At 42.1% G+C, this 27,867-nt stretch overlaps 3 protein-coding genes across 7 annotated transcripts in view; 1 reads left to right on the plus strand and 2 right to left on the minus strand.

The window, feature by feature from the left end:
- Positions 1 to 6,181, minus strand: part of LOC123508305 (serine/arginine repetitive matrix protein 1-like) — a 135,801-nt gene extending 129,620 nt beyond the window's left edge. For 2 of the 3 annotated variants that reach the window (XM_045261904.1, XM_045261903.1), the window contains exon 1: positions 5,519 to 6,181. In XM_045261904.1, coding sequence (XP_045117839.1) covers positions 5,519 to 6,043 — 525 coding nt within the window. In that variant the 5' untranslated portion in view covers positions 6,044 to 6,181. The remainder of the gene's footprint in view (positions 1 to 5,518) is intronic. The other variant, XM_045261905.1, reaches the window with a different exon arrangement.
- A 646-nt stretch (positions 6,182 to 6,827) lies between these two features.
- On the plus strand, positions 6,828 to 13,935 carry LOC123508310 (aspartate--tRNA ligase, cytoplasmic-like). Its single transcript, XM_045261913.1, has 6 exons — positions 6,828 to 6,985; positions 11,062 to 11,167; positions 11,494 to 11,668; positions 11,795 to 11,934; positions 12,085 to 12,192; positions 12,304 to 13,935. The coding sequence occupies exons 1-6, from the start codon at positions 6,963 to 6,965 to the stop codon at positions 13,342 to 13,344; spliced, it is 1,593 nt and encodes a 530-aa protein (XP_045117848.1). The 5' UTR covers positions 6,828 to 6,962; the 3' UTR covers positions 13,345 to 13,935.
- Positions 13,801 to 27,487, minus strand: LOC123508306 (anaphase-promoting complex subunit 5-like). Of its 3 annotated transcripts, none has more exons than XM_045261909.1 (17): positions 27,348 to 27,487; positions 27,002 to 27,206; positions 25,902 to 25,978; positions 20,614 to 20,709; positions 20,225 to 20,339; positions 19,805 to 19,938; positions 19,343 to 19,617; positions 18,637 to 18,805; positions 18,297 to 18,478; positions 17,998 to 18,112; positions 17,702 to 17,830; positions 17,276 to 17,512; positions 16,958 to 17,154; positions 16,218 to 16,467; positions 15,137 to 15,256; positions 14,681 to 14,809; positions 13,801 to 14,301 (listed from the first exon to the last, which is right to left on the minus strand). In XM_045261909.1, exons 2-17 carry the CDS (start codon positions 27,144 to 27,146, stop codon positions 14,182 to 14,184), a joined length of 2,490 nt encoding a protein of 829 aa, XP_045117844.1. In that variant the 5' UTR covers positions 27,147 to 27,206; positions 27,348 to 27,487; the 3' UTR covers positions 13,801 to 14,181. The 3 variants fall into 3 exon arrangements, with proteins under 3 accessions (XP_045117844.1, XP_045117842.1, XP_045117843.1); XM_045261907.1 differs by having other exon boundaries at positions 18,637 to 18,808; positions 27,348 to 27,486; XM_045261908.1 differs by having other exon boundaries at positions 18,637 to 18,808; positions 27,002 to 27,203; positions 27,348 to 27,460.
- Between the last annotated feature and the right edge of the window lie 380 nt (positions 27,488 to 27,867).

Below are 27,867 nucleotides of genomic sequence, written 5' to 3' on the forward strand. Positions count from 1 at the left end.
ACCACCTACAAAACCAAGAAAAACAACAAACACTAAATCAAGCTTATTCTTCCTTACACAAATAACAAAAAGATGAATCAAAGCAAACCTATCCTTCATCATACCGTCAAATCATTACGTCACATTATCAAAAAGTGCTCTGGGGTCCGAGGGGTCTCCAAGCGCACGGGTTTGAATCCTGGCCACAGTTTGAGTGTAGGTTGGGCTTCCTTACTCAGAGTAACGGTTCCCTAGCAGCTGGATTCTCAGATAGGAGATACCCAAAAAAGTATTTCCTTTAGCCCATAAATTCCTATGAAAAGCCCAAATGCTGGAGAGAGAGAGAGAGAGAGAGAGAGAGAGAGAGAGAGAGAGAGAGAGAGAGAGAGAGAGAGAGAGAGAGAGAGAGAGAGAGAGAGAGGGCAGTTTACTTTTATATATGACAAAATAAGTGTATGTACATATGTAATTACCCAGTGTTTTTAACATAAATGGACCTTTTTTTCTCTCTTTTCATGCAGAATAGTTTTCTTTTTGTGTATCTGTAAATTCATAATATTGCCCATGAAGCTATCTATAGCTTACACAGGGCTATTTGTCGTGGTAATCCATGTACATAACACAAATATACTAAAGTGAATAGAGAGAGAGAGAGAGAGAGAGAGAGAGAGAGAGAGAGAGAGAGAGAGAGAGAGAGAGAGAGAGAGAGAGAGAGAGAGAGAGAGAGAGAGAGAGAGAGAGAGAGAGAGAGAGAGAGAGAGAGAGAGAGAGAGAGAGAGAGGTTGAAATAAAGTAAAAAGAGAAAGAATATGATGTGTCTTTTCTTGATTTATCGTGTGGGGAAGGAAGAAAAGGCACTATGTGCTTTATAAAGAAGCATCAATTTAGTGTGAAATAAAGAAAGATTACCAAATTATAAAGGAAATTAGAACCATATCAATTTTGTCTAAGAAAAGAATTGAATTGTGTTGAATGTTGTTGGTCTTGTTCCGAGTATCATAGGGGTAACTTTTCCTTGCAGATTTTGAGTAACTCTCTCTCTCTCTCTCTGTACAAGTAGCACTCTCAACATCCACAACAAGCATCACTCTCTCTCTCTGATAAAGTTGCCAGCAGGGAGCACCAGAACCAGATATGCGGAGAATAACGAGTGATTCCATTAATTTTCCATGTTATGTGCCCATCAGTACATGTGAATGGGGAGTTGGGGTGGGAAAAATGCACATAACAGCTGCTACAGGTCCTTCCGTGACCCATAGAAATATATGATGCTATAGAACTCAATTAGTGCTCCATTCATCAACAATATGTGGGGAGAATGTCATTAATTACTTTTTATTCAATGTGTATAAATATTTTGCAGTTTTATATATTCTGCATTGCTTTTTTTCATTTGCTCTCTGGGCCACCATGTGTGTGATTGCCAGGCTGGTGGATAGATAGATTCAGTATTTTTAAGAGGTGATTATAAGTGAAAGATCTAACATAACTCTCTGGTAAGTCTTGTAATGCTGTAGTGGCAGAGTTTTAACATGTATATCACTTAAAACTATACTGTAATTACTCTTGTCCTTAGTAGATGTTTTATGATTTTTAAGAGATGTCTGAGAGAGATATTAAAGTGCTTTGAGATGACAGATACCATACGTATTTACAGACAACTCTTTTATGCACAGCTTCTATAACTTTGTGCTGACTAATGTAAAGCAAGGCAAAGAGCACAGGTAAACAAAGCCAGTCCACTTTGAATACAAGTACTACCTTTCACATTCCCTTTTTGGCAATTAAGTAAACAAGGAGTCTTTTCCACCCTTCAGTACATGACTTTCTTTTTGACTTTATGTCAGAGAAGTGAAAATTATAAGCAGTTTTCCTCACTGCTTTCTCCTACAAGGCTATCAGTTCCTGCTTTCATAAATAAGACAGCAACCTTGGAACCTGTACAGCTTTTCATCACACATCAGAGAAGGTGGAAGTGATGCTTGGCAATAAAAAAACAAACTCAATTATTTTCCACCCATTTCTCCTGCTATATCCTAAACATAACCTAGACTGACCATTCTTATCATCTCTTACAAGTAGGCACACCCAAACACACCTGAGTAATTATATGTATGTATGTATGTATGTGTATGAGGCTGTGGTGGTGGAGTGTTGGTGGTTGTGTGAGCTTATGTTTTGCAGCAGCCAGAGTGAGTGTGTTGACAGAGCAGGATTAGAATAAGAAATGAGATGCAAATGATTAGCTGTGTGTGTGTGTGTGTGTGTGTGTGTGTGTGTGTGTGTGTGTGTGTGTGTGTGTGTGTGTGTGTGTGTGTGTGTGTGTGTGTGTGTGTACTCAATCCCCCATCAAATAAAAATTATCATTAGTTTGACAAGCAAAAATGATAGTTATTCTCTTTTACTCACACACATATATATACATACAGACACATACAAAGACCCTCCTATTCATACATACAATTACATAACACACCCAAACACACCCTTCCACTCTCTCTCTCTCTCTCTCTCTCACACACACACACACACACACACACACACACACACACACACACACACACACCAAACAAAACCATTCCAAACACTATGTACATCACAAGAAAGAAAAAAAACACACCAACAAACATATACAATTTACACACACAAATCTAGAGGCACCCACTTTTTACTGAGCCATTATCTGATGAGGCACCACCCACTCCCTGTCAGGCTGGCGGGGAATGGAGACAAGACAACACACGTATGTACAGCACAGAGGTGGAGATAGTGAAGTTTTGTGAATTCCTACGGTACAATGTATGCAGCTGATCAGGAAAGTGTCTTGTGAGTCAGCTTGTCCCCATGTGTCTCTGTGGCAAGTCAGTGACTAAGCCACTCATGTATTATAGTGTTGTGATAGCTGATATGTCTACAAATGCTGACACGAGTATTTAAAAGCTTTTTAAATCTCTTGTTGCTAGAGTATGTTGCTAATCATCATATAAGACTTTTTAAATATTTATTTTCATCCTACAGTGTCTCAAATATATAGTTCTGTAAGTTAGAGATGACAAATTCAATGTTGTATTATCTCTTTTTAGTGTTTCCAGGCAATGTTTGCAAGGGCTAATCACCCCAGTCAAGCAACTGAGCAACATGTCTCCTATTCTGCACATTCCTCTCATACTAAAAGTGTGTATTTTGTAGCTGTTCACATAGTACTTGTGTTGCATGCTAGCACAGACCAGTTGAGGTGTATACCAGACTGAGGCTATACTGTATACACTGTATATCTCATAACATATTCTTGTGATGTTTGTTTCTCACTAAATGATCCTTAACTGTGTCAAACTGAGCACTGAACAAAGATTAAGTGCCTATAAGTGGACAGATGTAATTAGCAACACCACCACCAGTCTCTACACACTAAAGACACCAATCAAACAAATTTCAGCTCAAAAACAAATTGTACACTGAAGTCAGACACCTCCAGACGTCAAGAGAATCAAAGGAATACGCAGTTACATAAGTTTGTCTTCAAACAGAATCAATATCTTCTGTCAATAGTATGTCACATGTTCCTTTCATGTTCATCTAAGACACCAATCATCCCAGACATCAAGAAACCCCATGAAGGAGACGAACCCTCGGCTACACACAGACACATTCAAAAGACGAGAGGGAAAGAAACAGGACAAAGCTTTCTTTGATAGAGAGACATTTGAAGAAAGAAGAAACAGCAATAAAGACATCTAATGGGATCAATAAACCAGGAAGTGTTCATCACAAGGTCTGTAATCAAGGAGAGATGATGATGAAGTGGCTGAGTGACAGGTACAGTGATCACATCTTTGAATTTCCAGTAATTTTGTTTGTTCTCTTCATTCTTTCATCAAATGATTTTCAGATCTTCATTTCATCTGTCATTTACAACAATTAACTTTGCTGCTTGAACTAGATAAATGAGATGACACAGGGATGATGAGCACACAATACTTGATAATATAAAGCAAAATAAAAATACCACATAATTAAGAACATAATATTTCTAGCCTGAAACTTTCCTCTTTTACACACATGCAAAGAATTCACCCCAGTAATTTCCACCACACATCCAGACACCTCTCAGGACTTGTTGGGGACTGCTACTTGACCCTCCCACACCATATGGCTCCACAGGGACTCAGTCCAGCATCCTTCCCCCCCTCACTTCTCACGGTGGTACTCTAATGAATGTGATACCACTTCCCTTCATCATGCATATCACCCTACATCACTGAGTCTAAAAAGCCTGCTACTCAGAACGACATCATAAACTACTCTTATTATATACTTCAGTGTGGTTCTGAAAGCAGCAATGATGATACTATATGTAGTGCGAATGAAGCTTTGTGACTACACTTTTACAATATACGTACATACTGTTGATATTTAATGTAGCTTTCATCCCCATGATTTCTGAGAGAGAGAGAGAGAGAGAGAGAGAGAGAGAGAGAGAGAGAGAGAGAGAGAGAGAGAGAGAGAGAGACACAGATATATAAATCGACTAACTCCTTACCTGATCCAAGTGTACCAAAAACTGTAGCACCTAAGTTTGAAATACTTCAGTGATTAATAGAACTGACCAAGTCTTTACACAGTAAACTGATCTACAGAAGTGATGTGAGTTCCCTGAAGGAAATCACACTGCAACAAATATATACTTCATAATTTGACAATTTTTCTTCCCAGTGATTTCCACAAACACAAATGTACATTGCCTACTAACTTACTCCTAACAGTCATGGCATTACCAGGAGAGAACATGGCTGATACACAAGCAGGTTTCCTGAATATTCAGTTCTTGAGGTAATGCACTAGGAATAACAGCCTTGTCACTAATGCTGACAAGGGAGCTTATTGATACACAAGCAGGTTTCCTGAATATTCAGTTCTTGAGGTAATGCACTAGGAATAACAGCCTTGTCACTAATGCTGACAAGGGAGCTTATTGCAACAAAGAGATATTACACGCACCTCACAGTCCTCACCCCAGTGCACTAAACCTATATTTTGATAACAACTTCCTTTACTTCCTTGCTAACCTTTGCCATCTTTTGTAAAACTTAATATTAGGCAGGAATGCATAAATGACTAATTTTCTAAAAGTGTTAATTTCTCTGGCTTCTCCAATCCTTTTGAAAGCAATAACCAATATCAAATGACAAATGACTCATCAAAGCAGGGAGAAGTGATGCTGCCCACTGCAGCAGTATACACTGCTATACAGTGTGGTGTTCATCAACACAAAGGGACAAAACACTGGTATTCTGAGGGACAGCAAGCACCTTATAAAAGAGTGACATGGAAATTTGGATGCTGTGACAAACCACAGCTTGCATGAACACCACACTACAGCAAGCATGGTGCAACCCAGCACAAGCAATACAGCAGCAGGCACCAGCCCCAAGGAAGACTTGCATCAAACAAAGAACCACCTGCCCTCAACCCTCCCCACCTGCTCTGCACCAGGGAGGGAGGACTGGGGTCAGACGGGTGCCAAGGGTGCCAACAGTACCTGTGTGGTGTAGGGATGCGCCGCCAGGTCCACGGCGTCCTGCACCAGCCTCTCCTTCAGCAGACCGCTCAACTGCGTGTGTGGCAAACGGACAAGCTCTGCCCGCCCGGCCTCATAGGCGTCCAGATACCTGGCAGGGGTGTTGGAGGAAGCCACGGGCAGCGTGACGGGGACGGGAGGGTCACCCGGAGTGGAGGCGGTGGAGCCTGAGCCCCGAGAGGAGCGGGAGGAACGGCCCCGCGACCCACTGGAGTTACGCAGGGAGGAGTGGTCGCGGGAGGCCAACTGAGCCTCCTCCACCGTGAAGTAGACAGAGGCGGCGCCCTCCTCCCGCAGCAGCAGCACAGCATTGAGCAGGGAGGTCCTGTGCCCCGGGTTCACCACACCGATGGCGTCCAGGTCGGGGGCACCGATCTGTTTGCAGATCTCCAGGTCATCGTAGCCGTTGTCGATGAAAGAATCGGCGTACTGCTCCAGCTGGAGGGACCTGAGCCACTCCTCCACTATGGTCTCCTCCATCTCCATTAGTGGACCCCGCCAGCACTAACACCGTGAACTCATTTCATTAAGGGCGCCCCGGAGGTGTTGGCACGCGCCTACCCCACGCACCACTTGACACTTGACTGTTTACACCGCGGGCTGCTGCTGCGCCTCCCTCCTCAAGCCACCAACAGATGGCTCCACCCAGACACCTGACTCACGCCCCCACCACGCGCACCACACACATTTTGTACATACCTATAAATATTATCCATTCTTGACACTTATATTGGACCTAGTGCATTATTCCAGCGTCTTATCATTATACTTTCAGACCTGTCATTTTGTCTGCTAATCTTTGCTTTATGATCCCTCTCATCCGTGTTACTATCTACGTGCTATTTTTTATAATGAAACATATGTTTGGGTATACATGGGGTATCTATGGGTAATAAATTTTATTTTAATATCATTAGAAACGCTTCGGGTTTAGGTTTTAGAATGAATGACAAATGGTTTGACCTCTATTTCGAACATTTTCATAAGGACTATCCTAGATTGTAAGTACATATGAAAAAGGACGAAGAAATTTTCTTAATTGATTTATATTTGTTATATTTAGTTATTATTACATCAGCCAATATCAATAATGAGCCGTGATTTTATCAGAAAAATCTTGCCAGCATCAGCTGTCAATTTAATCCGAGCTTCATACTGTATTACAAGAAACAATATTAAATTCATGATTGCTTACTACAGCATAATAAATGCGTTTTTATATTATTATAGTTTTATTTGTATTGAATAATCATCTGTAATACTAAAACACAAAATGATGTCAATATTTTGAGATGGTGGTGCCTGAAGAGGACGAGGGGCCGGCGGCGTGAGTGCCCTCTGTCAGTGAGCACATCCTCCAGCTGTGCCTTGTGCCTTACCCTGCTGGGAGTGCAGTTTCCTCACCATGGCCAACGAAAATATACCCAGGTAAGCTATACATGGTTGTCTAGTGTCCTTGTGAAGGTAATTTCGCCTGTTATACAGCATGGCCCAGTGTGCTCAGTAGTGGCCAGACGGCAGACTTTATCATATTGCAGCAGCTTAAGGTACCTACAGGTGATGTTGGCACAGCCCTACGGCCCTATATTGCTCAGCTCTCCAGATAAGAGGAATATTGCTAATTTTTTTCCGTAATTAATGAACGCAGCATTAAATTATTTTTTGGTCTTATCACTTATTCAGTGTACCACATGAACCCAGGGTATGCTTCCCACGTGCATTCTGTCACTTCTCATGTTTCATAATGATCATGCATTCCATCCTGTGCATCATGATATTTAAAATTCTCTCATTAAGTTTCAAAGTTCTATGAAACCTTAAAAGTATGAAACTTTAAAAGATTTAATGTAGGTGACAACTAAAGACTGTACAACATTTACACATTATGTAATAATTGCTGATAGTGGCTTAGCAATGAGGTGGTGCAGTCCACCCTTGCTGGCACTTTTGGGACCCATAGTTGTCAGTTTTACGTTATTATTATTATTATTTTTTTTATTTTTATGTAGGAGAGAGGACAGCATAGGGCAAAAAAAAAAAATGGTAAAAGTCAAGAATAGGACCACCTCCTTTTCTTCCATCCCCCCCACCTGCTCCAGCAGGCTTGGGGGAGTGTGGGGAATCAGGTTTTAATGAGGGAAGCCAAAAGAGGGGAAATTGGCGATCCGAAAAGAAAAAAAAAATTTAAGAACAAAAACAACCGTTTTTTAACGAAAAATTAGGAAAATTTACTAACCTAACCTAACCTAACTATATTTCAAAACAAATGCAAATAACCCAAGGTCACAATCCATACACCTGTCTGTCGCCATATTAGAAATCACTGGCTGGAGTGTGGCTCGCCACAGCTTGCTGGACTTGGAGAAAACTCACCAAACACTGCACGGCACTGTCCCAAGAAGCCGTCCTGCGCGCTTGCCTCGATTTCCGGCTCCCCACTTCGCTGCTCCTACACCCAGCTGATTTGACATCACATATAGGAAGCCACGCTATTGGTCAGCGAGAGAGAGAGAGAGAGAGAGAGAGAGAGAGAGAATATGAAAACAAACGAGAGAATATGAAAACGAATAAGGAGAGTGAGAATATGAAAACGAATAAGGAGAGAGAATATGAAAACGAATAAGGAGAGAGAGAGAGAGAGAGAGTGTGAGAGTATGATAATGAATAAGGAGAGAAGGAGAGAGAGAATATGAAAACCAATAAGGAGAGAGAGAGAGAGAGAGAGAGAGAGAGAGAGAGATTAATATGGCAATGAATAAGGCAGCGTTTCTCAACCTTTTTACCCTTGTGTAACCCTTCAAATACATCACATGGCTCAAGGAACCCTTGCGCAAAAACAAATTTATATACCATATATTTTTCATTTAATGTGACGTCAAATCCACTGGGTGGAGGAGTTGCGGAGGAGGAGCCGGGAATCGAGGCGAGCGTGCGGGACGGCTTCTTGGAGACAGTGCCCGCCGCACATTCTCAGACCTATTGCAGCGTTATTATTCATTTGCGGCAGGTAGTGTACTTACTGAAAATGTTGTAAATAGTAAGAACAAATCATCTAGAGTTTATTGTACAAAACTGTAACAACCAATCAAATCATTGTGGACTTGGATTCTGCAGGCACTGGAATATTCATTCAATTACTATAGCCTTACAAAAGCTGTCCCCACATTAAAAACATCACAGACATGTTGTATAGTAAGTACTTTATCAACTTGCATGCTTGTTTTAATGATTAGAAAGGAGGTCCTATTCTTGACTTTTACTAAAAAAATATATACTGTATATAAAAAAAATGGGCCCACTTTGGTGCTGGTTCTCTAGAACATTGGTTCCCAAACTTGGGGAAATATTGATATTCATACACTGGTGCACAAGAAGCAACATCACCCTTCTCACTAATTTAATTCTGAAGTAGAAGAGCAACAAAAATCCTTTTATTTGTTACTCACCGCTCTCTATGGCTATGCTTAGTTGTTACTAACTGCTCTCTATCCACTTTACTCTGTAACTATAAGTTTATCAGTATATTTGTACATTTGAAAAATAAATTAGTAAATAGTCTCAGTGTGTTTTAACTGCTCTTTCTCTCATACACATGAAGAAGGAAATCTGGATGGTTGAACTGGGTGCAGGGGGAAATGACAGAAAGTTTGGGAACCACTGCTCTAGAAGATAGAAAAGTGTTAGCCAAAATTAGGGGGCAAATGTCTTGATACTTCCCTCTTAAAAGAAGACAAGTTGTAGAAAGACAGAAATACAGAAGCAGGTAGGGAGTTCCAGAGTTTACCAGTAAAAGGTATGAATTTTTGAGAGTACTGGTTAACTCTTGCATTAGAAAGTTGAACAGAATAGGGATGAAAGGAAGAAGAAAGCTTTGTGCAACGAGGCCACAGGAGAACAGTAGAACAGTTACCATGAAAATAGCAATAAGATATAGAAAGAAATGCAACATTTTGGCAGTGGGAAAGAGGCTGAAGACAGTCAGTCAGAGAAGGGGAGTTGATGAGACAAGAAGCTTTTGATTCCACCCTATTTAGTAAAACTGTATGAGTGGAACCCCTCCCAAACATGTGAAGAGTATTCCATACAGGGACAGATAAGGTCCTCGTATAGAGTAAGCAATTGGAGGGACAAGAAAAACTGGCAAAGAAGCCTCATCGCCTAACTTCATAGAAGCTGTTTTAGCAAGAGATGAGATGTGAAGTTTCCAGTCAAGATTATGAGTAAAGGACAGACTGAGGATATTCAGTTGAGTGTCTCTGAAGAAGAGGGGATAGTTGTCTGAAAGGTTGTGTTGAATGGATAGCTGGAGGAATTGAGTTATTGAGGCATTGAAAACTACTAGATTTTCTCTGCTCCAATAGGAAATCTTAGAAAGATTGGAAGTCAGGCATTTTGTGGCGTCCCTGCGTGATCTGTTGTCTCCCTGAAAGATTGGTCATCTCTGAATGGACGTGGAAAGGTGTAGGTTGGTATCATCAGCGTATTAGTAGATAGGGCAAGAAGTTTGGTTAAGATCATCAATAAATAATAAAAAAAAGAGGGGGTGACAAGACAGAACCCTGAGGAACACCACTGTTAATAGATTTAGAAGAACGTGGCCGTCTACCACCCCGGCAATAGAACAGTCAGAAAAGAAACGAGATAAAGTTGTAGAGAGGAGGATAGAAACCGTAAGAGGGCAGTTTTGAAATCAAAGCTTTGTACCAGACCCTATCAAAAGCTTTTGATTTGTCAAGCTCAACAGCAAAAGTTTCACCGAGTCTCTAAAAGAGGATGACCAAGACTCAGTAAGGAAAGCCAGAAGATTGTGAAGTGACAGATGTTTAAGAATCTTCCTATTCAGGATAGAATTAAAAACTTTAGACAAGCAAGAGATTAAAGCTATAGGATGGTAGTTTGAGGAATTAGAACAGTCACCCTTTTTAGGAACAGGCTGAATGTAGGCAAAATTCCAGCAAGAAGGAAAGGTAGAACTTTACAGACAAAATTGAAAGAGTTCAGCCAAGCAAGGTGCAAGCACAGAAGTACAGTTTTTGAGAACAATAGGAGGGACCCCATCAGGTCCATAAGTCTTCTGAGGGTTTAGACCAGCAAGGGCATGGAAAACATCATTATGAAGAATTTTAACTGAAGACATGAAATAGTCAGTGGGAGGGACAAGCCCAGAATCATCCAAAGTGGAGTTGTTAGCAAAGGTTTGAGAAAAGAGTTCAGGTTTAGAGCCAGAAGAGATGGTAGTGGTGCTATCAGGATGAAATAAAGGAGGGAAAGATGAAGTTAAATTATTGGAGATGTTTTTGGCTAGATGCCAGAAGTCATAAGGGGAGTTTGAGTTTGAAAGATTTTGAAAATTAGTCCTGTACATGGCTGCTGCTGATTAGTCCAGACCTTGATGCATCTTTATTCAATAAAAAACTGTTAATTTGGTCTGTTGCTGATGGCCGCATCAGGTAGCAAAAACTTCACTGCTTGCTAACCTGTTGACTGTCCCTTCCCTTTAACAGCTCAGGGGATGGGCCCAGTAAGAATGCTCTGAAGAAGGCTCAGAAAGCAGCAGAAAAGGCAGCCAAGAAAGCAGAGCACAAAGCCCAGAATGCTGCTGCAAGAGGAGTAAGTTATTATTCCTTTTGCATTGCTTCTCCATCTCTTCATCCTGTGGTATTTTGGTTGTGGTTCATAAGGAAGTTAATTCTATTCAAAGTTTTGTTTGTATGATCTAGTAACATCTTCACAACAAACCAATGAGATTGCTTAACAGACCTGCACTCGTTTCTTCTGTCTTAGTAAATGTCATCTGCCATCATATTATGCCACCAACAAACTTTATAACCTCTGGTAATACTGGGCCTAAACTTTTTTTTTCTTCCCCCTTTTTTTTTTTTTTTTTTTTTTTTTTTTTTTTTTTCCCACTTGACTTGATAACTATGATGTTGCAGGATGCAGAGCAAGATGAAGGAGAGGACTGTTCCAAGGACCTGTATGGGAACTTGCCCATGAATAGGAGCCAAGAAAAACGGCCGGTCACTCATGTACCTCTCAAAGATATTGGCCGCAACCTTTCCAACCAAACAGTCACTGTGCGGGCTCGCCTCCACACAAGCCGTGGCAAAGGTGCAGTACTCACTCTGCTGGTATCTTTGCTGTCATTGAAGATAAGGGTCAATAACATAGGGCATATAGCCATATACCTGTTATTATTGAAACTGCTTGATTGTTTATCAATGTGGCTCATTTCAGGGAAGCAAGTATTTTTTATCCTCCGAAGCCAGGCCAGCACAGTGCAATGTGTACTTTGTGTTGGGGAGAAGGTGTCCAAACAGATGGTCAAGTTTGTCTGCAACATCACCAAAGAGAGCATCATTGATGTAGAGGGCAAGGTTAGTACTTTTGATGGTAAAACTCTAAAGAATAGGTCTTTGTATTATGTAAATTTTTCTCAGCTCTGCTTCTATTCTATTTATACAGGGTCTGTGTATATAAGTGTTCAGTTTTATGAGAAGAAAGTAATATTTAAATGTGTGGATCAGATTGTGGCCACAGACCAGAAGGTGGAGTCCTGCAGCATTCAGGATGTTGAGCTTCACGCCACAAAGGTGTTTGTTGTCTCTGCCTCCTTACCTCGACTTCCACTCCAGGTGAGACCATTTGTTTCATAGATATATAGCTATGTGGATTGATCTTGGAAGCATTACTATTGATTTTGAATTGCAACACACTGACAATGATGTACTGGAATGTGTTGTCAGATTGAGGATGCAATGCGACCTGAAGATGATGACCCTGAGGGTTTGCAAATCAAAGTAAACCAAGACACAAGACTGGACAACCGCATCCTTGATCTGCGCACCCCTACCAACCAAGCCATATTCAGGCTGGAAGGTGGAGTCTGCCATCTCTTCAGAGAAGCTCTAAGGGCTCAGAACTTTGTGGAAGTTATGACCCCCAAGCTTATATCTGCTGCCTCAGAGGGTGGTGCTAATGTCTTTGGCATGAGGTATTTCGATAAAGATGCATTTTTGGCACAAAGTCCACAGTTGTACAAGCAGATGGCCATTGCTGGTGACTTTGGCAAAGTCTTCACCATAGGACCTGTCTTCCGTGCAGAGAACTCCAACACACACCGTCACCTGACAGAGTTTGTGGGGCTGGACTTGGAGATGGCATTCACCCATCACTACCATGAGGCACTCAACACCATCGGAAACATGTTCACCGAGATCTTCCGAGGCCTGCGTGACAACTATGCAGATGAGATTGCAGCAGTAAACAAACAATTCCCAGCAGAGCCCTTCAAGTTCCTAGATCCTCCCTTGATTCTTGAGTACAGGGAGGGTGTGGCCATGCTGAAGGAGGCTGGGATTGAGATGGAGGAGACGGAGGACTTGAGCACCCCTAATGAGAAATTCCTGGGCAGACTAGTGAAAGCAAAGTATGACACAGACTTCTACATCCTGGATAAGTTCCCTCTGGCAGTGAGGCCATTCTACACCATGCCAGACCCCAATGACCCTAAATGGAGCAATTCCTATGACATGTTCATGCGTGGAGAAGAGATCTTGTCTGGAGCCCAGCGAATTCATGATGCAGACTTCTTGGTGGAGAGAGCCAAGGCACACAACATCCCCATCCACACTATCCAGTCCTACATAGATTCCTTCAAGTATGGATGTCCACCCCATGCTGGAGGGGGCATTGGGCTGGAGCGAGTCACCATGCTGTACCTCGGCCTGGACAACATCAGGAAGTCATCCATGTTCCCTCGTGACCCCAAGAGGCTCACACCTTAGACTGGTTTGTTCCTACAGGTCTTTTAAATTTGTTACTCTGATTTCGTTCTTATTTTCTAAAGCACACATCAAAGGTTTGTGAGCATATATTCAGAGAAACTTTCATTCTTTTCAATATTTATATCCTTGAATGCTCCTCACACTCAGATTTATCAGGTATCGAGCATTGGTTTATGGTGTAACTCTGAGAACATCCCAAAAGCTGTCTACACAATGGCAATCAGACATAAAGGCCTCCATCACAATATGACTGGTGAGTAGGTAGACTGGAGTCACCATGATGGATTTGTGACTATCATGAGAAAAAACACTTTGTTTTGACATTTTTCATAACAAGCACATTGTTGAAGATATAGTGGATGTATTTATATATTTATAAATTAATAATAACCTATGAGGAAAATGGGTGAATGAGACATGCTTTAAGTGACTCACAAGATGACTGATACACACAGATGTTAACTTATCTTTTTCTCTGCTTTGATTAATTTAATGTGTACAAAACAATTTTTCTGTGAGAATGTACATCAATACACCAAACATTGAGTGAGTGCTCAAGTGGCTTCCTAAATAAACTATTTTGGTTTTAAATTTTGTATTGCATCCTTAACATTCCAATAACAAAATCTGAAAAAAAAAACTAGCAAAATATACTCTAATGGGTAGTCATGATCAGAACAATAAGCTTTACTTTTCATCTTTTACCATTAATTTCACCTGCTCAGATTTGTTCATGTTTCCCCTCACAACCTGATAACTGACAGTTGGAGATTCTCTGACCATGACCACATATCACAGTCCTGTCAAGGTGAGACAGAGGGTAGCAGCCTTGCCTCATCAGAAGGAATTGACAGTAAGTTGGTAAGCTTGACAGGGATGCTGCAGCTCAAACTGACGGAACTCAAGGGCACATTTGTTGCGTTCTTCTAGGTACCCTACTTCATGGTACAACCGAGCCTGTCAAGATAATTATAATTTGTAGTTGACAGAAAATTAGCCTGTTTCAATAACTAACTACAAAAATTAACTTGGTGAGAGTAAATGCTGTGTTGATTTACAGGTGCCTTTGAAAATATAAGCTGAGTTAGATATCAATGACACAGCTAAGAAGTAGATGAGATAAGAATGACTGACCACTTTTAGTACTTAAACATCAGTAATTTATACAAAATGTTGTGCTGAGATGGACACTGATGCAATAATAAGCTTATCTGCATTAGACATACAGACACATGTATGAGACATATAGCTGCTGTTACCTGACGAGAGTCTTACTATCTTATCATATAAATGGAATGCAAGGAAATCCCAATAATAACTAGAGTGGAAGACTGACCTTGAAGTAGAGTGTCTCCCGCACCTTGTGGTACGCTCGCACCTTCATGAACAGCTTGTGTACCAAATCAAGAGAGACTGCCACCTCCAGCACTTTTCCAGTCCTCTGCTTGCCCTTGGCTTGGCTAACCTAAAAACAAATGCACACTTTTAAAATTCAATGTTTCACAAAGTGTATAACAACATTGGCAGATGTCCTGAATATATTTCTTTCATATTTAAGAGTTGAGCCACAGTTAAATTTGTTAATTCACAATTATATCAACTGATAATCTCTTTTATGATAAAATACATTACTGTCATAACTGTAGTACTTTTTCTACATAATTACAATACTGTCATAACTGTAGTACTACTTTTCCTACATAATTACAAGTTTAAAATAACAAGAAGCAAACCTAATGACACTTCTTTATATGTGAAAACAGAGATATACAGAAAGTGCTGACTGACTAACCTGTAGTTTGGCCTCCACCAGCCTGGCTCGAGCCTGGTCATACACTGACCCACCAGTCAGCACAGTGCCCAGGCCAGCCATAACACTCGCCTCAGCTTCCCGCAGCAGTCCTAGCTGGAGCTGCAAGAAAACACTGACCCATTAGCATTCAGTGAATTGTCAATCATTCATAAAATTTTCTATTAAGTGCAGTAATCCAACATCAATCTAACATTTGAATATCCAACATCAATCTGACATCTTCAGTAATATTTGCTTTCATGTTAACAATCTTAGACTAAGTCTTCAAATTTCAATAATACAGTAAGCCCCCACACTTGGCAAATCTCAGCTTAGCAAAATTCACTTTTGACAGTAGGGTGGCCATGGACCACCAAGTGCACGCTTGGCAATTTGAATTCAAACTTGGCGGTCCCCTGGTGGCCACACAGCGAACCACGCGGCTCCCCAGTGATGTCAGACCTCTCTCTAAGCCTATCAGAATGCAGTGTGAGAGTCCCATTCAGTAATTTTGTTTGTGCTACCCTCTGTTCTGCTAGCGTGGGAACAAATTCTGGTAATTTACTGCCAACATGGCCTCTACCAGTGCAACAGGTGGTACTGGTGGAGGTATGGACAATGGTGGTGGCAGCAAGGACAAAAGTGGAAAAGGGAAACGGGTGGAAAAACAGGAGTTACAGTCTTTATATCATGTCTTATTAGCTTTATTTATTGTTTATTGGTCTGTTTTGTACATGTGTTCTAATATGTGAAGGCAAAAAAATTCATTTCAGCTTGAAAGATGGTATTTTAGGGGTCAAAAGAGGGACTCTGGCAATGATCAAAGACTGGTTGAGGCATTTTTTAGGCAATTTATATGTATAAAGAATTCGTGCTTGGCAAAATTCGCATTTGACAGTAGCTTCACCAGACTAATTAATTCGCCAAGCGCGGGGGCTTACTGTACAAAAAATTATTATCTAATATCATCAAAAGAAAAGATGAAGAAAATGTGACTTACAGCTAGATATATTCCATGTAAGTAAGATATGCTTTAAGAAACATGACTGGGAAACACGGCAACATCCTGACGGTGTCTCACCTGCACATTGGCTGTGTGGAGGTGTGTGATGGCCACAAGATAGGTGAGGTGGTGATTGTGTGCAGTGGACAGAGCTTCCACCAGGATGGGAAGAGCCACTGCACACGCTCCTCCTGCCACACATGCACAGCTCTCCATCAACAGCACTTGCACCCGCAGCTCACCCACCACCTGCGGGTCTTTCCTCAGCTCCCCGAGCAGCTGCCATGCCTCCGTCAGCTGACCCTTGGCTATCAGCAACTCACTCTGTCTGCATAACTCCTAACCATTAGTAATGAGACACCAATACAACAATTCTTGAATTTTTTTTTTTTTTACGTTAAGGCCTATAGAGCCTGTAGGCAGACTTGAAGAAAGTATGGGAAGCATTGTTCAGCTTCTGCCCATTAGTGGCACAGGCAATTTTATTTATAGTGGTACCCATATTAGGGTCCATTATCACCACTGAAGCTCAACTTGGGTGTAACCACCTAGAACCTGGGTATCATGGTGACATGTAGGTAACTTTAAACCACTTGACAAATGACAAAGTGTTTAAGGCTGTACGTGGTGGGATTCAAACCTACGCATGGACGTCTGCCCGATCCCATGCTCACCACCTTATCCACTATGCCACTGCCTGTTTAGTGCAGTTCCAGGGTGCAGCTGTACTGTACTGCTGGCACCACACAACAAATTATTAGTGTACATGAAAGTGGCAAAAATCAATAAGTGAAAACAGGTAATTATCAGAGGCATACCTGAGTTTGGCTTCAGTAGGGTGAGTGGTGGCCATGCTGGTGATGGCTGTCTGTGCCTCTGTCCAGCGGCCCTGATGTAGCAGGTCCACCACACTGATGAAGGCCTGTGTGAACATCCAAGTGGAGGAGTGCTGGCCGTGTGCCGGGAACCTCTGGCGGGCATGCTGTAGCACCTCCCCTGCCAGCTGGTAGTCTCCCTGCACCACACACAAAGGTAACCTCATGAGAATTGAAGCTGTGATCTGTCAAGGCAGTCTGCTTAATCTCCTGGTCACTGAATGTGCAATCAACCATAAAATCACAAAAATAGGAGCTTACCAAGTTTGATAATCCTATAGCAATATTGCACACAGCAGAACAGGTGGGCTGGGCTGAATAGAAGGTGGAGGGACTGGTGGGATGGTGGGTGTTGAGGTGGAGGAGGAGCTGAGAGGCCAGGCTGGTCATGGTGGACACACCCCAGTTGGCCCACAGTGCAGCACGCAGGGCCCAAGCTCCATGTTGCAAGGAAACCAAGCTATGCTTACAGTTAAGGGCCTCAGCTCGCACTATGCTCTGAAAATAATGTTATCATAATTAGTGTTTCATATATTTTGTCTCCACTGACATATCCAGAACTCATCAAAAGTGAAGAATTCAGCAAAGATAAATAATCCTTTAAGTAATAAAAATATCTAATTTGTTACCATAAGGTGCACCATTACCTCTTGCTGCAGAACCTGAACACCCAAGGGAAAGACTCACCTGCAGAAGGGTTGATGGGGGTGTCTTGGTGTAGGAGAGCTGCATTGCATGGTTGAGCCGCCCCAAGGAGCTCAAGTAACTCAGGGACAACTCACAACTCTTCACCATTGACCGTTTCATCAGTTGCGGCTGCAAATCATGTTACTACTTTAGCATGTCAAAGATTCACACAAACAACTGGTTCAGTCAATCCAACAATTATTTTTAACTCAGTGTTTTATTAGCTAAACATTGATCAGCAATTTCTAATAATAAAATACTACATTTAGTTCAATACATGGAGTATGGGCACTAACCTTGTGTATCGGGGAGAGTGTGTACAGCCAGGACAAGGCGTGCTGCAGACATACATGATCACTGACCTCCTGAGCTAAACGTATTGCCTCCTTTAGCACAAACAACCCTGCCTTCCTGCCATACAGATATTCAAGGAATCATCTCAAATACTGCATAAATCAACTGGTATCAAGATTAGCAAATGGTGACACTATCTTACTTCACATCATGTTTCTTCCTTGAACAGCACTGACTTGGATTCCTATATATCTGTATTCATCTTAATAATCAAAGTCAACTACAGTAATGAGAATCTCACTTGTGGCCAAAATGTGCATGTAGAGCTGCCAGGTTCATGGCTGCATATCGGAAGCCGCGGCTCTGGTCCTCCACCCTGCCAGGCTCTCGGGGAGTCAGCTGGCCATCGTAGGTGCGCAGGAGGCTGTGAACTGCTCCAGAGAACTCCTTCACTCGCAGGCAGTTCAGATAACTCAAGTAGTGCTAGGGAGGAGATAGACAGACATAAACACAATTTCCTGATCACTCTCATGCTCAGCCTTCCATCTCTCACACTAGTAAAGGACAATACACAAGTTTCCCTTATATCATCATAAAAATACTGAGACAGCTATGAGGATAGAAATAGAAGTTTCACATACAGCCTCAGCCATATCTGGGTTCTGCTTCACCAGTTGTTTGATCTTGGCCTGCAGCAGATGGGGAGAGAGTGCAGCTGTCTCATTGAACTGCAGGAGAGAGGTCTGCTGGCTGATAAAAAGCTCTGCCTGCTGCCTGGTGCTGTGGCCAGCCTGTGCCTCCACCACCTCCCTGCTATGGAATTCATTATCAACTCTACAATGATAATTTACTTTTTTTCCTCAAATGGTTATCCTAAATCATAGGTCAAATTTTGTGAAAGAAACTAAAATATATCATTATACCACTATCTTTGAGAACTCAATTCCTCATTCAAAAAATTACATTCACAGTACTAAATATTTCAGATCCTTGAGTCAAGTGGAAAATTTATAAAACAATGAATAAAAAAAAAAATGATGGATAAGACAAAAGAATCTGAAAACTCAAAGAAACATTCAATAGATAATGGACACTAGCAACATTACTTAACCCATTCACTGTAATAAGAAACAATTTATAGCACAAGAAGTAATGCACAAAATCTTAATAAACATCTATAGGAAAGGGAATTAAAGAAACAAACATATTGTAATTTCTAAGCCATATAATGATAAGTGGTGAGTGTAGAACAAATAAAGATATCTCCGAGTGGTTATTGATTAAGGAAAGATATGACAAATAGTGAAAGGAGAAATAGAGACAGAAATCAGTGCACTGTGGCTGTACCTGGGATGTGATGGATGTGAAATGACTGGAGGGTACACAGGTGGAGGGGCAGCAGTAGCAGTAGAGATGGTAGGAGGAGGGTCACACAGGGAGCTCAGTGCCATGACTTCACTTGTACACGCTGTGATGTCTCCTCTCCTGCCTCCACCCTCACCACCCTCTTGCTCTACCTCATCATCCTCTTCATCCTCCTCCTCTCTTGTCTCCTCCATTAAATCTTCCATCTTGGCATCAGAGTCTGTGTCATCTACAATGTTGGACTCTTCTGCTGACATCTGTATAAGGGGAAGCACTGACTGGTTACATAAGTTCTCTCTTCTCTTCATCTGACACAGCAAGGAATAAATCAGCAATTCTATAGTCCTATAACCAACAATAAGCCTGCAACTTTATATTTCTATTTATATTCATAAACATTATCTCATCACAGGTTTTTTGAGAGAACTCTGTGATGGTACTCGCCTGCAGGTCAGGAAGTTGGTGCGGCGGGCTGGTGTAACACTCCTCGTAGTAGGCTCGGAAACGCTGATACAGGGATGTCACCTGAGAGAAGCTCAGCCGTCGGAAGGACAAGTTCAGGCGCCGTAAGTACAGACCTGCAGTGTGGTAGTGGATGTCAGGTGGATAATGAAAGGGAATGAGATTAGGTTAGGTTAAATCAGGTGATGCAAATGTCTCTGCTGTAAATCGTAGTTATGGCAGATGTTTACAAAAATCATATGTACCACAGTGTATCATGTGAAACTATTATGTATATTGGAATGGACAAAAGATGAGTGATCATATATATAAATTTTAACCATTATGTCCAGGATGCAAAGGTCCACCATGATTCATAATGGTTTACTGAGCACATGGACACTGCTACCAACTTGTACTCACCCACCACACTGGTCCATAAGCAAGGAAAAGATTCCATCCGCATCTGGTCCTGCACAGAAAACTTTTCCACTGCATCAAATAATGTTAGCAGACTGTCAATACCATTGCAATACATCTGCAACACAAGAAAAGTGGTGCAATCCATAAATCAGTCTCTCTCTCTCTCTCTCTCACACACACACACACACACAGCAATCGCATGTTCATGCAACATCCACTTGTATTAATTTATCTGTAAATATGTAAGCATTTAGGAGTTATAGCATATCCTCAGTCATCTTTCTCTTTAATGTTTCATTATACTGACCAAGAAGTGCTTTATTTAAAAAAAAAAATTGTTCTTAAATACTGAAATCAACACTGGAACAGATATGGGCAGTCAAACTCACCTCATGGAGAGCAGTCATGAAAGGGGTGACATGGAGAGGCAGAAGAGGAGCAGCCTCAAGCATCTGCAGCAATTCTGACAACACCAGGTCACCGCCCTGTGGAACATCAAGTATAATCCATTGTCAATCTCAGAAATATAATTATCATATACAGTAGAGCCCCAACTTTCGTGACAACCACTTTTGCGATTCTCTGTTTCGCGGTATCTTGTGTCCGGCGATATTCAAACTTCCCACTCTACCTGCAAGCTGAGCGGCAACTGTTTTCCGCCATCTTGGATGACGTCATGGTGTTTTCGTCACAGTCTACCGCTTCCCGCCATTGTGTTCATACCTGTTTTTATGGTCATGCTGCCTTAACTCTTCTGGTTACCTGCTACAGAGGCGAATTCTCACAAACTATGGCCACATGTGCGCCTGGTGGTATGGGGGGCGCCCCTAGTGATACCAGCAAAGAAAGCAAGAGCCAGGACCTTCAAAATTAGGAGGGAAAGTTAAAAGGCGTGAGTACAGAGTTAGTGTGAAAAAGCGGCAGTATGATAATGAAATGAAAACTAAAATAATGCAGCAGATTGACCAAGGTGCTAGAAACGTGGAGATTTGTCGTATGTACAATGTGCCAAAATCTACAGTGCGTAGTATGAGGAAGCAGAACAGTGAAATCAAGAAATATCTGGCTCTAGCAAAGAAATATTTTACCCCTAGTGGTGTGGGGAACCATTCTGGGGGCGAGAGAAGCGTGAAAACTGTTACTGATTATAACAAGGTGGTGATAATTTTAAAACATTATCTATTGAGGTGGATAAATTGACAAAATAATGAAGGTACTAGCGTAACTGGGCCCCAGATCCAGGACCAAGCCCGTGTTCTGTACAATGCTGTAATCAAGAAAATGAATCTTAAAAACCTCCCACCCTTCACTGCATCCCGTGGTTGGCTTCATCATTTTAAGAATAGGGTGAAGGTGAAATATGCGGTTTTATCAGGGTGAGGCCCAGTCTGCAGACGAATCTGCCGCCTCTAGCTTCCCTGCAGTAGCCCAACAACTGATAAAAGATGGCAACTATTCCTTGGCGCAAATATATAACGCTGATGAAACTGGCGTATACTGGAAAAGATCACCAAAGTCCACATTTATTTCTATCTCTGAAAAGCAAGCTCGTGGAGTAAAAATGGCAAAGACCAATTTACTGCACTGCTAACTGCTAATGCCGATGGAACACACAGAATGAAACCCCTAATTCTAATAATAATAATAATAATAATAATAATAATAATAATAATAATAATAATAATATAATAATATACAGTTTATTAATTTGGCAGTGCAACCAAAAATGTACACTGAAAATGTACGGGGGGGGGGAGGGGAAAGCATTAAAACAATGAAATGCTTAACCTAACTATGGATCTAACTTAGCCAAGAATTTACTTATTTATTAATTTATTTATGGCTCGCACCATAGTGGGCACCGCGCTAAGGTGGTACCAGTCAGTGTGCGGTGCTCTTAAGGGCGCCACGCGATTCTGGTGTCGGGTGGCACAGACATGGGGAGGCACGTCTGGGGGGTAGTAGGTGGCGGAGACGTGGATGATGCAGCAGCCCTTCCCCAAATTTTTCCAAGGCTTCTTGGTGTCTTGTGGCCAGCCTCGGTAGACTCAGGCAAGTCAGGGCGTCCTCGTAGGACCCTGAACGCCCTCTTCTGAACCCTCTCCAGCTGTTGTTGTTGTGTGAGGTTCAGGGAGGAGGACCACGCTGGGGAGGCGTACATGAGCTTAGGGAGTATAAAGGTGAGGTACACTCCCTTCACCTCATCTGCCGGTGCATCCAGGGACCTGAGTCGGCGCAGCATATAGATCTTGTATGAGGCTGACCTGATGATGGTGTAAACATGCTGCTTCCATGATGACTGATCATCCACCAAGCCACCTAGAAGCCTGGTGCTGCAGACCACCTGGAGGGAGTGAGGGCCCACAGATAGCTGGGGAGGGGGGACTGCTGCTGTGGAGGTACAAATGTGCATCAATACGGTCTTGGTGTGGTTGATGGTCATTTTGTTGTCCTCCGTTCACGTCTGTAGTTGGTTAAGAGTGGACTGACGTGCTGCGAAGTCTGGGTTGGTGTTGTTGACGGGTACGCCCACGGTGCAGTCGTCCACATACTTCCAGCGGTGGGGGTGTGGACGAGAGCATCGTTGATAAGGATGAGGAAGCACAGAGGACCCATCTTGGTCCCCTGAGGGACCCCGCATGTGAGCTGTTGGAAAGAGGAGACAGAGCCCTGATAACGAACGGCCTGACGCCTTCCCGTGAGGAAGTCTGCCAGCCACGCTATCAGGTAGGAGAGAGACCCAGAGTGATGGCTTTATTTATCACAACAGTGTGATCAACAAGATCAAAGGCCTTTCTGAAGTCCACAAAAGCAATAGCTAGAGAAGTGTTGCGTTTGTCCAGGTGGCTGTGGACGAATTCCAGGAAGCTGACAAGGTAGTGAGATGTGGAGGTGGATTTAATATTACCAAATTGTTGTGTGTCAATAGAGTTACAAATTTTGTTATAGGCCCAGTCGAACACAAAATCTTCACAGATAAGGCTGGGTATAGGGGTGATGGCGACTGGTCTTAGATCATTCAGTGACTGTGGATTGGAAGTTTTGGGGAGGGGGGTGACGTAAGATGTCTTCCAGTCATCGGGGCAGGAATGTTGAGAAAGGGAGGCGTTGATGATAGAGCAAAGGGGTGTGGCAAGTTCTGGGGCAAATTCTCTGTAAATTTTGATGGGGAGGTCAGTGGGAGTGGTGGATCTGTTTAGTTTAAATTTAAGAAGCTTCCTGTAAACATCAACCTCCTGGACAGGGGTGGAGGGAGGAGGCAGGGAGGTAGGCTGGGAGAGTAGTAGAGTGAAGGGGAGGGAGTGTCTGACAGATCGCAGCGAAGTGACCGTTAATCTCTTCGGCCGCGTTGTCAGGTGAAAGGTGTGAAATACAGGGAAGAGAAGAGGCTTGTTTTGTAAACCACACAAAGACTTAATCTTGTCGTACCACTGTCTGTTGTTAGCAAGCTTGAGATGGTGAATTTTGTCTGGGTAGTAGCTTGCCTTGGCTGTTTTGATCTCCCTGATAACTCTGTTCCTTAATCTCCTGTACTGGTCAGGGCTAGAGTGGAAAGCCCTGTCACGCTGACGAAGGAGTCGTTTGATGCAGGGCGTCATCCAAGGGGCATCAGATGGGTCCACTGTGATGTTCTTGGTGGGAAGTAGTGGTGGAAGGCTTCCGTTGTGGTGGTGAAGTAGTTCCGCCATTTTGTGTGGACGTCTTCCTCCTCCAGTACCTCGGTCCACGGGTGATGTGTCAGCCACTGCCCAAATTCCCTCATGGCGGAGTCAGGCATGGGCCTGTGGGATCTGGTGACAGTTGACCTGGGAACCGAGGTGGTGGGGGTGGGTGTCCACAGGATGGAGAGGTGGGTGCTGTGTCCCATGGGGGGGAGTAGTTTGGGAGGCGAGTACTGCTGGCTCAGGTCTGTCATGATAAGGTCGAGGGTGGACTGGTGGTGGGTGGGGAAGTCCATGACCTGGGAGAGGTGTAGCTGGTGCAGGATTTCACTGTATCACTCTAAGTGCCCTCGCCCCTACAAAAATGCAAACATGGACAAACTTAAGGGCTACATATGTAGTTCAAATGCCAAGGGGTATATGACCTCTGCTTTTTCACTGGACTGGTTTGATAATTGTTTCATGCCAGAGGCAAAAGCGCACTGCCAGGCTAACAATTTGGATTTCCATGTGTTGTTGTTCATGGATAATGCACCAGGGCATGCACGTTTCCTTGTAGGCCGCCATCCATCAGTACAAGTAGTTTTTATGTCCCCAAATACAACATCAAGGATTCAGCCCATGGACCAGGAAATAATTGCCAACACTAAATTACTATTTCATCAAGACGTGCACGGGAGAATGAGAAAGGCAACAGACAGCCAGGCGGAACTTCAGGAAATTCAGGACCTTGAAACAGATGATCATGCAACTTCATCGCCGTCCTCAGACCGCGAAAGTGACTGTGATGACCTTGCTAGCACCTCTACATCATCTGACACAGTCACAGTAAAACAATTCTGGCGCCAGTTTAACATCCGGCTGGCAGTTGAGGCTTTTGTTAAGGCTTGGGAAATTCTCACAATCGCCACCCTAAAACATGCATGGAAACCGCTACTCCGACAGATGATCGCTGCCCAGGGAGATAGGCAGCAGACCGAGCAGTTGTTGGCAGAGACGGTCGAGGTGGTATGGCAGGTTAGAGGCCCAGGGTTTGCCCAAGTTACAAGGGAGGAAATGCTGGAGTTAGTTGACTACAATCAAGAAAATAATATTGAAGACCTGCTGGAGGAGGACAACATGGAAGGAGACCATATCGAGCAACCTGAACAACAACAACAACAACTTCAGCAAGATTGTTCACCATCAACTGCCGTACTGTCATCATTGTTACTTAACTTTGAGTCCTTGACTGAACAGATAGAGCCCTTAGCCTTTGAACACAAACAGAACATCTTGGCTAGCTTAAAAACCATCACTGATACCTTTGGGGAACTTTTTAATAAAAAAGTTTATGAAGGGCAACAGGCATTAATCACCCGCTACCTCTAAAGGCCAAGGGAAGTGGCAGAGGGTCTTTTGGAAGTAGAAGGGGAAGCTGATGAGGGAGCAGAACCAACGGAAGATGCTGAGCTCGACATGGATGAAGATTTCTCTGGATTTATTCGAGAACAAATGGCAGACGTGGAAAGGAAACACAGAACGGAATTGTTACATCAGAGACTGGAAGAGGAAGAAATGCAGAATGGCGGAGACAGTGTCAGCAGCGGAAGCGGCAGCAGCAGTGGGCCCCAGTAGGGTGGCCACCATAACCATACATCAAGCACCTCATACTTGTATATTTGGTAAATATTACTACATTCATACATTATAAGGTGTTTTTATTTGATGTACAATTGTATTTCATAATAGAATGTATTTGTTTGTCAGATTTATATGGAGATATAGGTATTTTATGGATAGCTCCAGAACCGATTATTATTTTTTCCATAAGGTCAATGCCCCCTCTTTCGTGGTTTTCACTTTCGCGCCGATATTTTGGCACCAATTAGGTGCGAAATTTGAGGCTCTACTGTAAGTGAAATAAATAAACATTAAGGTAAACAGATAAATAAATAAAAAAAAAAATTTATGATATTCACAACATAAAGCTTAGTGAGAATTGACTCCATTTTCTATCTTGTCCTGAGCCTCACCTGCACCAGACGGACAGTGAGAAGACAGGTGGCCTTGCGCTCTGCCGGGCTTATTTCCACATCATCAACTTCCCCCTCTGAGGAAAAGAAAAAAAGGATCATAATTCAAGTTCATCTAAACTGACAACCAACCAGATAACAATAATGCTTTGCTCTGAGACAGAAGCCTCAATGAACAAGACTACACCCAAAATAACCAGAACCACTACGTACATCCTGTATATACTACACATTATCTAATATAACCATGTTATTTCTAGTTGTGATGTATATTTGTTAATAATGAGTTACTCTAAAATGTGCAATCTGGGTTTTGTCATACACATTTTTCAGAGCTGGGCTTTACAGCACCAAGCTGCAACTTTCCCATACTGTGAATTTTAAAGTTGCAAATGTTTCTAAAAAATTGGACTAAGAAAAGTTGCAATGCAATTTTGCACAATTTTAAACAGGAATAAAGACAACTTTTTCTAAAGAAATTGCTGCGGCTGGAGGAGAAGATGGGCCAGATGGATATGGAGGAGGAGGAGGAGGAGGAGGAAAAAATTACTAGTAGATGTTAGTTTAGGAGGTGTTTTAACTAATAATGAAAATAATAATAAATGTCTTTCTCTGCCTTTTAAAAGCATGTTTCTATTATTGTGCTAAAGTTTACTTTGTAATTTAGTGGAGTCATACGGAGAAAAAAAGTTGCAAGTCATACTGGGAGGCCCAAAAATTTTTGCAAAGATCTGGCAGTAAAGTTACAAAGTCAAAGTTGCACCTGAAAAAATTAGTTATGCCCGGCTCTGACAACTTCATGGTCTAAGCTCAACCTACAAAGTGGATGACCATCACTATGATCAGGCATATTAAGGAAATACTCAAGTCTCCTAATTTTGAGATAATAACTATTTACTTGTGATATAAATATGCATTTTCAAATCACTACTACTTCAGTGAATGTAGATACCAAATAATAAAAACGATATATGTAACAAACTAATCTGATGAAAACTGGGCACTGCCATAGTATAGACATCCCGTCACTTACCTTTCAGCTGCGCGGTTTGAAAACTGTTATTCCATTATTATCCCTAAACACCACACGTTGGTAGTACCTGAGGGGCGGGGATCCCAGTACTTGAGTCTCAGCTTTGCATATTTCTCAATGAAGAGTATGATGGAGATGCTGTGAGGGGTGACCACGTCCTTCTCCCTCCGTGATGAGCCTCCGTACAGGGGTGATGTGGTCTGGCCTATCATGGTTGGCCACTCTAGATTAAGTTAGTCAAAAGACACAGCTTTCCTCTCACACTCCAACTGCTGAAAGAAAATCACGGTTCAGTTAGGATAGAGTAAGTTTTGTTCTGGGCACAGTTTCCTTCCTATCCTAAATAACAGAGAGCAAATCCATGTCAGCTGAAACTAAAACAACTGATTCCTGGCAAGAACAGGTAGTCTTACTAATAGCGGTTCCTCATGAAGCAGCTGAATGAAGCGCATTTGGTGATGACCTGAAGTTTAACATATGACACTCAAAGAACCTGATGTTTACACCGCCGCCGCGGAACAAGGCGCCGTTGCAGAGAGCAAAATATTAACATGAAACTTAAAATGATAAAGAAAAAAAAACATTGAAATATATGAGATAGGCAATTTAAATATTAATGTTATAAATAAATAAGGGCTGACTAGGATGTGCAGTAGTGATAAAAAAAAAAAAAAAATGCATATGACACGGCACTAGGAGCAAGAATATATATATATATATATATATATATATATATATATATATATATATATATATATATATATATATATATATATATATATATATATATATATATATATATTTTTTTTTTTTTTTTTCTGTGCATTAAATCATTGATTGATACATTTATCGTTGAATTAATGAATAAATACAACAAGGAGGAGGATGGACCTTGCCACCCACCCCCCTCGGCAATCACCAGACTCAGGATTG

The sequence above is a fragment of the Portunus trituberculatus genome, chromosome 24 (assembly GCF_017591435.1).
Source record: "Portunus trituberculatus isolate SZX2019 chromosome 24, ASM1759143v1, whole genome shotgun sequence".
NCBI lineage: Eukaryota > Metazoa > Arthropoda > Malacostraca > Decapoda > Portunidae > Portunus > Portunus trituberculatus.

Bases quoted from the DNA above. Each gene is read 5' to 3' on its own strand.
- LOC123508310 (XM_045261913.1), top strand. From the start codon at position 6,963: ATGGCCAACGAAAATATACCCAG. The intron at 11,669-11,794 runs GTGCAGTACTCA...GGCTCATTTCAG, and splicing joins CCACACAAGCCGTGGCAAAG to GGAAGCAAGTATTTTTTATC. The intron at 12,193-12,303 runs GTGAGACCATTT...ATGTGTTGTCAG, and splicing joins TACCTCGACTTCCACTCCAG to ATTGAGGATGCAATGCGACC.
- LOC123508306 (XM_045261907.1), bottom strand. From the start codon at position 27,146: ATGATAGGCCAGACCACATCACCCCTGTACGGAGGCTCATCACGGAGG. The intron at 19,618-19,804 runs GCGAGTACCATC...CCCCTTATACAG, and splicing joins ACCAACTTCCTGACCTGCAG to ATGTCAGCAGAAGAGTCCAA. The intron at 18,113-18,296 runs GTGAGATTCTCA...TCTGTATGGCAG, and splicing joins CATGCACATTTTGGCCACAA to GAAGGCAGGGTTGTTTGTGC.